Source organism: Dermacentor andersoni, chromosome 9 (genome assembly GCF_023375885.2).
Source record: "Dermacentor andersoni chromosome 9, qqDerAnde1_hic_scaffold, whole genome shotgun sequence".
Classification (NCBI taxonomy): Eukaryota; Metazoa; Arthropoda; class Arachnida; order Ixodida; family Ixodidae; genus Dermacentor; species Dermacentor andersoni.
In genome coordinates this window covers 125,354,642-125,366,939 of record NC_092822.1, presented here as the reverse complement: position 1 = coordinate 125,366,939, position 12,298 = coordinate 125,354,642, and the positions used below count along the sequence as shown (strand labels likewise).

The 12,298-nt window shown below is 45.3% G+C and overlaps 1 protein-coding gene across 8 annotated transcripts in view; it reads right to left on the bottom strand.

The window, feature by feature from the left end:
- Positions 1 to 12,298, bottom strand: part of Cadps (calcium-dependent secretion activator 1) — a 468,212-nt gene that overhangs the window by 315,123 nt on the left and 140,791 nt on the right. For all 8 annotated transcript variants that reach the window (XM_055069950.2, XM_055069951.2, XM_055069952.1 and 5 more), the window contains 4 exons: positions 11,107 to 11,215; positions 10,428 to 10,619; positions 10,221 to 10,357; positions 9,975 to 10,162 (listed from right to left, as the gene is read on the bottom strand). In XM_055069950.2, the coding sequence (XP_054925925.1) occupies positions 9,975 to 10,162; positions 10,221 to 10,357; positions 10,428 to 10,619; positions 11,107 to 11,215 (626 nt within the window). The remainder of the gene's footprint in view (positions 1 to 9,974; positions 10,163 to 10,220; positions 10,358 to 10,427; positions 10,620 to 11,106; positions 11,216 to 12,298) is intronic.

Below are 12,298 nucleotides of genomic sequence, written 5' to 3'. Positions count from 1 at the left end.
TCCATTAACTTTTATCCCCAATTCTTCCCAATCCAGGTCTCTGAATACCTCCTGTAAACACGCTGTGAATAGCATTGGAGAGATCGTATCTCCCTGCCTGACGCCTTTCTTTATTGGGATTTTGTTGCTTTCTTTATGGAGGACTATGGTGGCTGTGGAGCCGCTATAGATATCTTTCAGTATTTGTACATACGGCTCGTCTACACCCTGATTAAGTAATGCCTCCATGACTGCTGAGGTTTCGACAGAATCAAACGCTTTCTCGTAATCAACGAAAGCTATATATAAGGGTTGGTTACATTCTGCACATTTATCTATCACCTGATTGATAGTGTGAATATAGTCTATTGTTGAGTAGCCTTTACGGAATCCTGCCTGGTCCTTTGCTTGACAGAAGTCTAAGGTGTTCCTGATTCTATTTGCGATTACCTTAGTAAATAGTTTGTAGGCAACTGACAGTAAGCTGATCGGTCTATAGTTTTTCAAGTCTTTGGCATCCCCTTTCTTATGGATTAGGGTTATGTTAGCGTTCTTCCAAGATTCCGGTACGCTCGAGGTCATGAGGCATTGCGTATACAGGGTGGCCAGTTTCTCTAGAACAATCTGCCCACCATCCTTCAACAAATCTGCTGTTACCTGATCCTCCCCGGCTGCCTTCCCCCTTTGCATAGCTCCCAAGGCTTTCTTTACTTCTTCTGGCGTTACCTGTGGGATTTCGAATTCCTCTAGACTATTCTCTCTTCCATTATCGTCGTAGGTGCCACTAGTACTGTATACATCTCTATAGAACTCCTCAGCCATTTGAACTACCTCATCCATATTAGTAGTGATATTACCGGCTTTGTCTCTTAACGCATACATCTGATTCTTGCCAATTCCTAGTTTCTTCTTCACTGCTTTTAGGCTTCCTCCGTTCCTGAGAGCATGTTCAATTCTATCCATATTATACTTCCTTATCTCAGCTGTCTTACGCTTGTTGATTAACTTCGAAAGTTCTGCCAGTTCTATTCTACCTGTAGGGTTAGAGGCTTTCATACATTGGCGTTTCTTGATCAGATCTTTTGTCTCCTGCAATAGCTTACTGGTATCCTAACGGAGTTACCACCGACTTCTATTGCACACTCCTTAATGATACCCACAAGATTGTTGTTCATTGCTTCAACACTAACGTCCTCTTCCTGAGTTAAAGCCGAATACCTGTTCTGCAGCTTGATCTGGAATTCCTCTATCTTCCCTCTTACCGCTAACTCATTGATCGGCTTCTTATGTACCAGTTTCTTCCGTTCCCTCCTTACGTCTAGGCTAATTCGAGTCTAGGCAGGGGGGTAATCGCTCGTCAAAAGATCTTTCTGGGTTGTCTGCATGTAATAATTTAGGTCTTCAGGTTTCGTGCAAATTTGGCTCGCATGGCCCAACAGAGAGGCAACTACTGACCTCTTGTGAGCATCAGCGTGCACAAACAAGAAAACGTCTTGTCTTTTTATAAGTTTTAGTTGGTCAGTGTACGTATTTCTTTGTCATGCCTCATCCTAACCAGATGGGCTTCCATTGAACTCTTGATTACAATGCATATGCCTGCAAGAACCAGAAGACTGGTTCGAACAATCCAACTTTCCAAATCAGCAAGGGTTGAATTATCAAGGTTTCACTGATGTCACATGAATGGAGATGGTCATAAACATTGGCTGAATCCAGCAGATCTAAAGCTGAGCACAACAAAGCATCAGCACTGTTGTGGCCTCACTGCATTACATGCAGATTTGATACAAACTGTCGATACTAAAACACAGCAGATGATTTGTGACAGTTGGGCCTGGTTTAGCATGAGAGGGGCTGCGTCCATTATGTGAGTTCTTTGACTGAGTGACAAAACAAACCAATAAAGCAGAACTAGTAGGAAATGATAATAGTCTATGCTGAAATGTCCATCATAATCACAAGCAATTCTCTCACTTTCAACATCAGCAAATCAATGTGGCATGCCAACTACTGGCATGCTTTTCCATACCTGTCTCAGCTGTAAAGTGCATAAGCGGCATGCATGCATGTGGTGCATCAAAGATTTCTAAAAATATTCTTTCTAGCATGTTTACTGAAGCATAGATCGAGTCCTATATCGTCATCATGCTCAGACTGTTAGCACAATGCCTAACCCTACTTGTATGCAGAAGTTGCATGGCACACTCACCGTTCCCAGAAAACAGCTAGCTCCCAACTGTGGCAGCAAAAAAAAGCTTGTCCACTTTCTCAGGCTTGTGGTGAAATGACAGTCCGTATTGCACAGACCACTGCAGCCAGGTTTGTTGGTTTCTATTCATCATCTGCTTCAGAGCCATCTTATGAAACTGATCCCTTCCATTCAAGGTCCCTTTTCTAATGTATGCCATATTTCTAGATGGCACAACCTGTGCTCAGATTAGGGAACTTAAAAAAATGTTACAGAAATGAAAGCCGTCCATTATGACATTCCCTGTGGAGGAAGCACTGCCTGCAGTACAATGCCTTCTCAACATCTGAAGAAACAACAAAGTTCCGTGCACTTGGTCACCTTCATAAACAAAGAATAAACACGGAACAATCACGACGATGATTTTATGATGAGAATTCAATGAGGACGACGGCATGACAACAATGAAATGTTGATGGCAGCAGAACGACAGCATAATGAAAATGGTGTGATGGCACTAGAATGACCACAATAAAAAAAAAATGAAGGTGGAATGACCATGGTGGCATGACGATGACCGTAAGACAAACAATGATGATGATGGCATGATGATGACGGAATGATATGATGAAAGCATGACAACAATAAGATGATGGCTGTGGAATGATGATTATGCCATGACATTGATGGCATGATGACAATAGATGACAATGCTTGGGTTGACAAAGGTTAAATGATGAAATTTTCGCTATGTTCAGTACCAGCCACTTCTGTGACAGGGCTGTTTCGCCTAAATTAGAGATTTTTCTTTCCTTTCTTGTTTTGAACGATTGGTTGACATTTCCTGCCGATTAGGGATTCAATGCTGTATAAACTGTGGTCCCGCCTAGAGGAGATGAAATGGGGTGTTTTTAGTGTGCTTGTGTTTAATTATTCCACTTGTGTTGTTATAACGCAAATGTTAAAATTTACATGGTTTTCTTTTCTTTTCATGGGCAGAATGGAATGTCTTACCTGAAAATGTGGTGACAACATATAATGGTGTATTTTCTAAAGCAATCAATGATCTGTCAATGTTGCAGTTCCAGGACACTGCCACTATATACTAACTGCTGTCAACTTTGTTTTTGATTCTATTGTACTCATTCCCCTGCTACTACTTCAGCAAAAGGGTGGCCAGTTGGGCTGGTTGGTGAAACATTGTCTCGACAATGTTTGTGCACTGTCTCACGTGAGACATGAAAGTACGCTGTCGCCTTCCTTACAATTTGCGGACTAAAAAGGATTTTTCCTTGTCTAAATAATGTTTCACTGCTGCAGGGTGTATTGAAATAAATAAATGAGAACATAAATAATATATACTTAGTGGAAACCCAATTATATGACTTTCCTAGGACCACACACAAATGTTGTAAAATCTGAGCATGTATACTTCAATCAAGAAAAATTATGTCTATAATATGCATGGTCTTGTGCGCAAGAGTTATCAGAAGCTTCAATCTAAAATACTGTAGGCTAGTGCTCTGCAGGACTCAAAAATCAAAACCGCCATAAATGTAAATGGCAAAAAGAATATTGCAGTGCAGATGCCAATCAGGCTTTTCTGCAGGGATTCAGTATACCGTGTACTGTGATTCACGCCCACCAGCAAGCTAAAGAGCTCTTTTTAGGAGTGTGTGAATGCCAAATAGAAGATTTCAAATAAAATATTGAATCAAAATCAAGAAAGAAAAGCCAGATATTGAATTGAATATAATATATCAGAAAACTTGACACAAACTTTTATACTTCCAAATTTTGTGCAAGAAAACAGTGTTGCACATGCTCGAGAGGCTAATCACATTACTCAACAATGATGTCAGGTACTTATGAATTGAGATTCACAGTATGCTGTACTCTTACTAAAAGGAACAGCAAATTAGTATGCCAGCACTGATAATAACTCAGCTTGTATATGAAGGTCTGTGAAAAATTTTTAATCAATAGAATGTCTGTAGCACAATCCTTTTTTCTAAAGAAAGTTTACTACTAATCTCAAATAGAATCAAATGCTTTTTCCCTCTGAAGCTGAAGAAATAGCCAAGTTGTCCTAAATCCCAATGGGGTTGTAGCGGCATAATACTATCGCCTCCAAAGCCGGTGAAGAAGAAGAGCACTCATGTGCACGCAACATGAGAATAGAACACGCTAGTTCGCTCAACCTGAGCGGCAACAGTCTCAGCCGCTCCCTAGATCCCGCTGCACCATATGCCAGCCTAAATGAATCATGGCTACGGTGGCTACCATTTCGCACCACCTCCCACAAATTGGTGACCCGGACGACTGGACGACCAGCCATGCCAGCGTCAGCACACCGACTCTACCAAGGCAAGTGATGTGGCCTCACACAGTCCAGCAGACATTCCACGGATGTAAGGTGTCCAGGAATTCTACATCGACATGCCAAACATCTGGTTCATCCAGCTGGACAGCCACTTCCTTCTCAACAAGGCTCCAGGCTCCAGCTGCATTCTGGGCTCCCGCTGCCAACCCCTAGCCCTGACGTCTACACGGACTTGCAGGCTGCCCGTCGTTGCTCACTACGTCACCTCGAGCACTCACTCACAACAGCTCTCACCATATGAACTGTCGCATTATTTTGCATTTTGTCGTCCCACATTGCCTGCGTCCACACATGCTGATCGTCAGCACATGCCAGCCCCAGCATCAGACCTCTACTCGGTTCGTGAGCCTCCTCCCCAGCTCAAAGGCAGCTGCGCGATGACTAATTCCAAGGAATTCACTGGGCCAAATGTAAGCGCTTTCAAGTACTCTACGGCCCGCCGCTCTCCTTCCTTGGCGTTCACGTAAGCTCTGCGTAAACGTGCAGCATAAGCGTGCGCTATGCACATTCTTCAATCCATGATGGTCACAGAGCTGTCTAGGCTCAGGCTCAGAGCGAATAAGCCACCTATTCATGTTGTACAAGTGGGTACATGGATATTTGCATTGTCTGTTTCTTTCTTGTATTCATTGAATTCTTATTATCATGTATGATGTGTATTTGCAAGTAGGCATTCCTTCGTTGTCCTCCCAAGATGGGTACTTTTGCGAACTTAGTGCAATTGTGTTCATGAACTTATGTTCATTTTCAGTGTCTTTATATTGTATGCTTTCTTTCTTTAAAAAAAATTATTCACTGTGTAAGTGCTTATTCATTATATAACTGCTTACAATTCTGTGTTCTTCTATAAGACATTTGTGCCTGCCTCTTTCATGGCTCTTACTTCTCTTGAGCAAGGAGAGCGAGTGGCACATTTTCTTTCGAGGGAGAGGTGATGTGATATCCTGTCCCAATACCCAGTTTTGGTTTCGAATGGTTACGACTGCTAGCGCCCCTCCACGCCCAACGCTGTTAGTGTAACCTGCCATTTTTGCTTCCCCTCACTGGAATAAATGCATTCTTTGTCTGGTCCCCGACTCGAGTAATCCGGCTCTTCTATTGCGGTGCTTCGCGCCAGGCTGTTAGACCGCACGCCATAGGTCCCGCATCCAGCCACCCCGTCGAAACTACCACAGTGGGTTACCGTCAGCTCGTTAAGGCCAGAACGGGGAATGTCCATATCACTCGGCACTGCTTCACGTGGTCATTAGTGCTGCATGTGTCAGCCGCAGTCAGCACCGGCGGTAAAGAGTTCTCAAATTAGGAAGCACACAGCACATTCGTGCACCGCTCCCCCCCGCTTTTTTTACCATCTGCCATCTGTGTAAATGAGCTTGTGGCCAGGAGTCAGCACGCTGTCACATGATATTTTCGGGCCCGCCATGTAAAGCCAAAACTAGTCTTGCAAAAGGTTGCTCGAAGCTACAAAAAGAGCAAGTTGTGCACCTACGAATGGCATTTGGAATGAGAGGCCACCGTATGATATTTCACAAGGATTGTGGCTGTGAACATGCAATGGTCATTCTGTGCACTTGCTTTTGTTGGTGAGACTGTCCGTTTTCTGAGGGTCGCGCAACCACTGTGAATAGATCTGAGTTAATTCGTTAACCATAACTTTAGTCACTGACACCCTGACGACGCAGCTCCGATTAGGTCTAACCAGCTAGCCAGTGTGGCCAATGAAGTGCAGATGATGAAAATTTGCCACTGGCCGATATGATAACAGGGCGCAAACTGTTGCAGAAAGCTTGTCGCCAATACGTGGATCCTCAGTGATCGCTTGCGGAATCACATGTGCGGGTTAAATTGACGGCCGTTGAAGCGGCATTAGGGTGCACGGTCAGCCAAGGTTGCTAGGTTTGACAACTTCTTGCCAAATCGGTTTTTTAGAGGCTCCTGGTAAACAAAAATCATGGTCGGCAACTTGGCTACTTTCAGGCTACTTTTGGTAGTGTTAATTGGTATAGGTTGTGTTCAAATCACACTCCTTATGACAGCTCCCACGAAACAACAGCCCTAAAAGCCAGATGTCGAAGGCCATACTCTTGTGTTTTACAAGCAGCAGAAGCAAATCCAGGAGCTGAAAACATATAATAGCCACCACATGGCCAGTAGGACTCTTCATCTTGTCATCCTAGGCAGTCCAGGACTGCCCGAGACGCTTTATAAGGAATGCTCATTGACTGAAATCGCCGCCGCCTGGGACTGTCAGGGTGGATAATTGAAGAGGCCCATTGAGTTTCTCTATAGGTGGCATACAGTAGCGTAACAGGATTTAACTAACCTTAAAAGCTATGCTTTTGCATGCTGCATGGAACAGAAGGAATAGGTTAGGTCCTAATCCCACCAACAGCAATGGTTGCCTCGATAGCGAATCTTGAAGACTATGCTTTTTGGCACCGGAAGCGACTGCAACACCTGAGAACACGTCATGGCAGCCATGACATTACAAGTGCCAGCGTCTATGTTAGTTTCTTAAACGCGCTTGCAACTGCATGCCAGGGAGAGCAGAACACTTCAGCTATGAGAAAGTATGCAAGTGTGCGGCAAAGATGATCAAAGAATGTCAGGCAGTCATTATGGTAAATTATAATACACCAGTATGTGATAACGCTTATTTTGTTCAGTTATTCACGTTTGCCATCAATGCAGCAGAAAACTACAGTTCATTTTCACTTTTTCTTCTTCCATATCTAGTCACAAACTGACACCTGTTGGTTTGTTGCACTGTGGCTACTCACACCGTGGCTGCTTTTTTGACTACCTAAATAAAGCTTTTACCACACTTACTGATTTTTTGGGCTATCTTTAGAACATGTTCAGCTAGTTTTTCTCCCAAAGACCTGGTAACCTGAGCATAGACCACGAGCATGCACGCCAAGTAGGTCTGTGTGCTAACATGTGGGTAGAAAGCTCCGAACTTGCATATCTGCATGTGCTTGCATCTGCATTGAACTCGCATATGCAATGCGATCAGCATGCCTTCGAGTGGCTAATCAGCCTGACCGTCACGCATGCTTCCGTGCTTTCCACAGGCGCGACTTTTGCTGTTCCCTCTGTTCACCTAGCGTTAATCGTTTTGATCAGTATCTTCAACCTGGTCGAACCTTGTACCAATAGATATTGCACTCTGTGAGAACGCTGCAGGTTTCAAGGCATCATCCATGGCCAGGTGATTCACCAAAGGTACCGATATTCAAAAAATTGTATATTTGATAAATCGAATATTAGATATGCAATTTGCAAATCAAATTATTCAAACAATCTCGAATCTCTAAGTGTTGTTGACACGTGAACACGGAGAGCAGCATGTCCGAACTGGCAGTGTCCAGCAGTGTCGGCAACACTTCCCTGCATGCCCCATCTCGTACGATGATCCACGTGAAACTCAACGACGAACATGAGAGAAGCTTTGTGTGCTTGCATGCAGACTGATCTCTGAACTGCGTATCCGATATAATTGGATATGCAGTGCGATACGAACTGCGTGAACAAGCCTATGCAATATGATCTGTATGCCTTCCAGTGGTTAATCGATTTGATCTTCCCATGCACCTTGGGGCAGTATTCTTGGGTGATAATTTTTTGAGACAGTTTCACTTTTGCAAGATTTCACCCTAGATGCATGAAATCTTGTGAAAGCGAAACCCTCACGAGTACTGCTCCTAGCCCCAGATTTTGTCACCATTCCCACTGTCTGTGTCGCATATGGGTATTGTTTTGCTCAGTCATTATGGCATCTATCTTTGCCAGAATAGTTTTCAACAAGCATTCTGGGATCCCTCGACAGTTGGTCTCTGGCTCCATGTCATTTCTACACTTTTTTGAAAATTATCAGCTTGTCCTCAAGCGTAAGCACAGTTCGTTTCCACCACATTGTGCCTTGAAGCTGCCCAACACATCCCTGCAGACATACAAGATGATGATTCAGTTTCTCGGCTGTCTACACTTGGATCATAACTGATGAATAGAAAACATGGAGGACCCTCACAGCAGGAGCAGGCACTGCTGAGAGAAAACGTTGAGAGAGAGAGAAAGTGCAAGGAGATGACAACGAAGGCAGGCAGCGGCTGAGCAACATGAGGAGGGAAATGAGAGGGCAGTGATCACAAGGGAAAGAATAGTTCGAAAAGCAGTTGGAGTTTCTCGCATGCGAAGGGGCGCTTTCCCCCACCTGATAGAGACGATGGTGCTGCAAAGGCATTGTTGCAAGTGGGTGACGCTTCTAACCCATCTGCTGTTAAGTACAAAATTTGGCGCAGGTTGTTGCGTGAGACAGGATCTGCGTGATCTTGTGTCGTACATTCGATTTTTTCAACACATTGTCTCTATGGGGATTTTGCCGGGACTGCACTAATCCATCTTTAATGTGGGAGATCACAATATCGAGTGACATGTAACCGAGGTTCTGCTGTATCTATAAATATATCCGTTGAGATACATCCCAATCCAGCAGCCAGCCAGCCGGCCATGCCAAACCCAGGAGGGGTAAGCAAAAAAAAAAAAAAAAAATCTTTGCTGTAAAAGAACAGAATCGAACAGCACTTCAGACAGGATCAAGTAAAAACGATAGACACAGCGCTCGTCTTTACTTGGTCGTGTTCTGAAGCGCTAGTCGATTCCCTTCCAAGAATGCACAGTTCAGTGCACTCCTGCAGTTTGCTTTAAAACCTAACATTAGCACTGTGTCTACAGTCTTGCAAAAGTAAACAGCTTTACCTGATGAAATTCATGCCTCGTGCACATGTGCAAAGATGCTAACCTGCATGATAATGATGCTTGCTCCCTGTATGAAGATTTGTAGAGATTGCTTTTTTGCCTATTATGAGCATTGTTGCGTATTAAATACTACCTAAAATAACATGTTAGGTAAGCCACGACGGGTGCTCTTACAAGCACAAGACAAATCTCGAAAACACTTTTCCTTGAAGTAGGCAAACTACTGGACTGTGTCATGTCACCACAAGCCTGGCACTGCAAGGAGGACCAACAGACAAGTGCAGTGTGCACAGCTTTTGCAAAAGAGGGGGCCGCAACCACAAAAAGGGTGGGAGAGGCAGCAAAAGGACGGCTAGGGTCCAGGCACAAAACAATGCTTGGGAAGACCATGCACCTAAGGCTGGCAAGGTAGAACACATGTGACGCACTTAGGTGAAGCCTACAATGGCTTTTGACTTGAACCCGAGTTTCACAAGAGGTTGCAACTTGTAACACGAACCAATGGCACCGGCGACATGGGAACCAAAAGGCTAGATTTTTGTTCACATGAAGCCAATATCATCTTTTTATTATTATTATTACTATTATTATTCTTTCATTGTTTACTTTTTTGAGAGCCCAGTTTTGTTTGTGCAGCCTACTAAAGCAAGAAAGTGAAAAGCACACCTGTTTCCGTGGACATGCGAGGAGCAGAAGGCAAAGCTGTAGTGGATGAGCGTGGGGTCAATCATGAGGCCCTTTTCAGCACGTGTGAGTAGGTCCTGCAGGTAGCACAGGTGACGAAAGCAGCTGCGCACACAGTAGCGTGCTGCATACTCGTCCAGCACAAACACCTGACCGGGGCTGAACCAACCCTGCAGAAAAAGGTGGTGCTGTTGCTAGAGAAGCAAGAGGTGAGGGAGGAACACCCACCAGCGAGCAATATGGGTCAGCCAGTCGATAATCGAGGGTCAATGTCTGCAGCATGCGGAACAGGCAGTGATGGTCAAAGCAGTTAGGATCAGCCGAGATGAACTCGTCCATGCCATGCTTCCGGGCACGCTCGGTGTCTGCACAGGTTGGTACAAAGACGGGTCAAGTCAGACACAACATTTGAGGGAAAAAAAAAAAAACACTTGCCGCCCTGCATGCGTGAGATGGTGGAGTTCTTGCTGGCCAGTGGCTGGATGAGGGGCGTTGGCTTGTGCGACTGGCCAGTTGCCCGGTACATGGCCATCACCCACAGGTGGCACTCATTCTCGTCCTCACTCGCAAAGGCCACACTGTCCCCCTCTCGCACAGCATTGAAGAAGAAGCGGCCACCCTCCAGCTCTGCACAGGTGCATCAAAGACAACCCCCTCTTCACAGCCTTGGCTTCAGATATAAACATGTTGTCTGCAAAATGGTCACCACACAGAGAACAACGACAAACGCGCTCAGTTGTGTTCGTCATCTTCTCTGTCCATGTCACGTCATTTTGTCACAGCATTGTTGCCCGTGCTTTGGAAATGAAGCTGTTGTATGGCGTGCGTGTCCTTAAGCAAGAAAGAAAGCTAGTGAATGCACTGTCCAAGTACCTTAATGTTGAGAACCCTGCCAGCAAAGGATGGTGCACTGAGCAAGATTCCCACACTAATGGAGCATCACACATGATGCACAAGATAATGACTTATTTGTATGGCTAGTTCAAAGAAAGTGCAACAAAAGGAGAGACTTTCCTCAAATGGCAAAGTTATGTCTTGAGGATGGCAGATAATGCGCAGTGTAGACAGGAACCTGCACTGCAGAACACTGGGTGTGAAAGGCAAAGCTCCCCACCTGTGAGTGCCTCCGTGTAGTCCACTGTGTAGCCATCCAGCTGAAGCAGCTCAGTGGGCACCGATGTTTTTTCCCTGAAGCTGCACATGGCAAACGTGTACTGTGACACCTGAAAACACAGAACATTTGATAAGAGCACAGGCTCTATTATGCACGTAAATTATGCACTAAAAGCAAATGTGCATAAACACTGACAACACTTGCTACTACTGCCGTGCACTGCACTATGACACAATCATACATGACATTATGAGGTCTGTGAAAGAATAATGCCACATGTTGCTTCAAGTTGCAAACAATATATTGACGCGTGTATTCTATGCAGACGACGACGACGATGGGAGCACTAACGGACTCCGCCTAGTGGGTCAGAGTGAGATTGGATGATGACGAAGAAGACGTGTCTCTAACTGCTCTGTTTGTTTTTGAACAGATTGTCCTGTTGTTCATGAAGAACGTCTTCTCCCTGTGTTCTGTCCGCATTGTACCGTGACACTGGTGGAGGTGCTGGGTACTGACCGCGTCTGATGCGTCGGAGTCCTTCTGGGAGTCGTTCATCTAGCCCGGACGCACTGTCACCAGTTACGACACCCGTGTATCGCTTTAGTCGTCGACTGCTAGGCCTTGCCCCGGAGTTCTCCGCTCTTCAACCGCCTCTCTCCAGGAGCTGCACACATCTCGCAATGGCCGAAACCAGTCCACCACAAGCACTCCAAAGCAGTCGGTTTCCCAGTCCACAACAGGTAACCGTTCTGCATACGCTGGTTCCCCATCGCTATCGCGGTGCAGTCGATGAAGACATTGAAGACTGGCTGGACAAGTATGAACGCGTCGCACAGATTAATCAGTGGACTGAGCAGCAAAAGCTCTCCCACGTCTATTTCGCCCTCGACGACAGTGGCCGTACTTGGTTCGAGAACCGCGAGGCTAGCCTCACGAGCTGGCATGACTTTCGGCAGAGGATCACGGATACTTTTGCAAGTGCCGACCGACGCGACTGCACCCAGCAAATGATGGAGCTACACGTGCAACAACCTAATGAGTCGGTCACAAGGTTCGCCGAGGACATGACCCGCCTCTTTCGTAGAGCCGACCTGAACATGACCGAAGATAGGAAGTTGCGCTACCTCATGCGAGGTGTAAAAGAGAAGTTATTCGCAGGACTTGTGCGCAATCCGCTAGTCACTGTCGC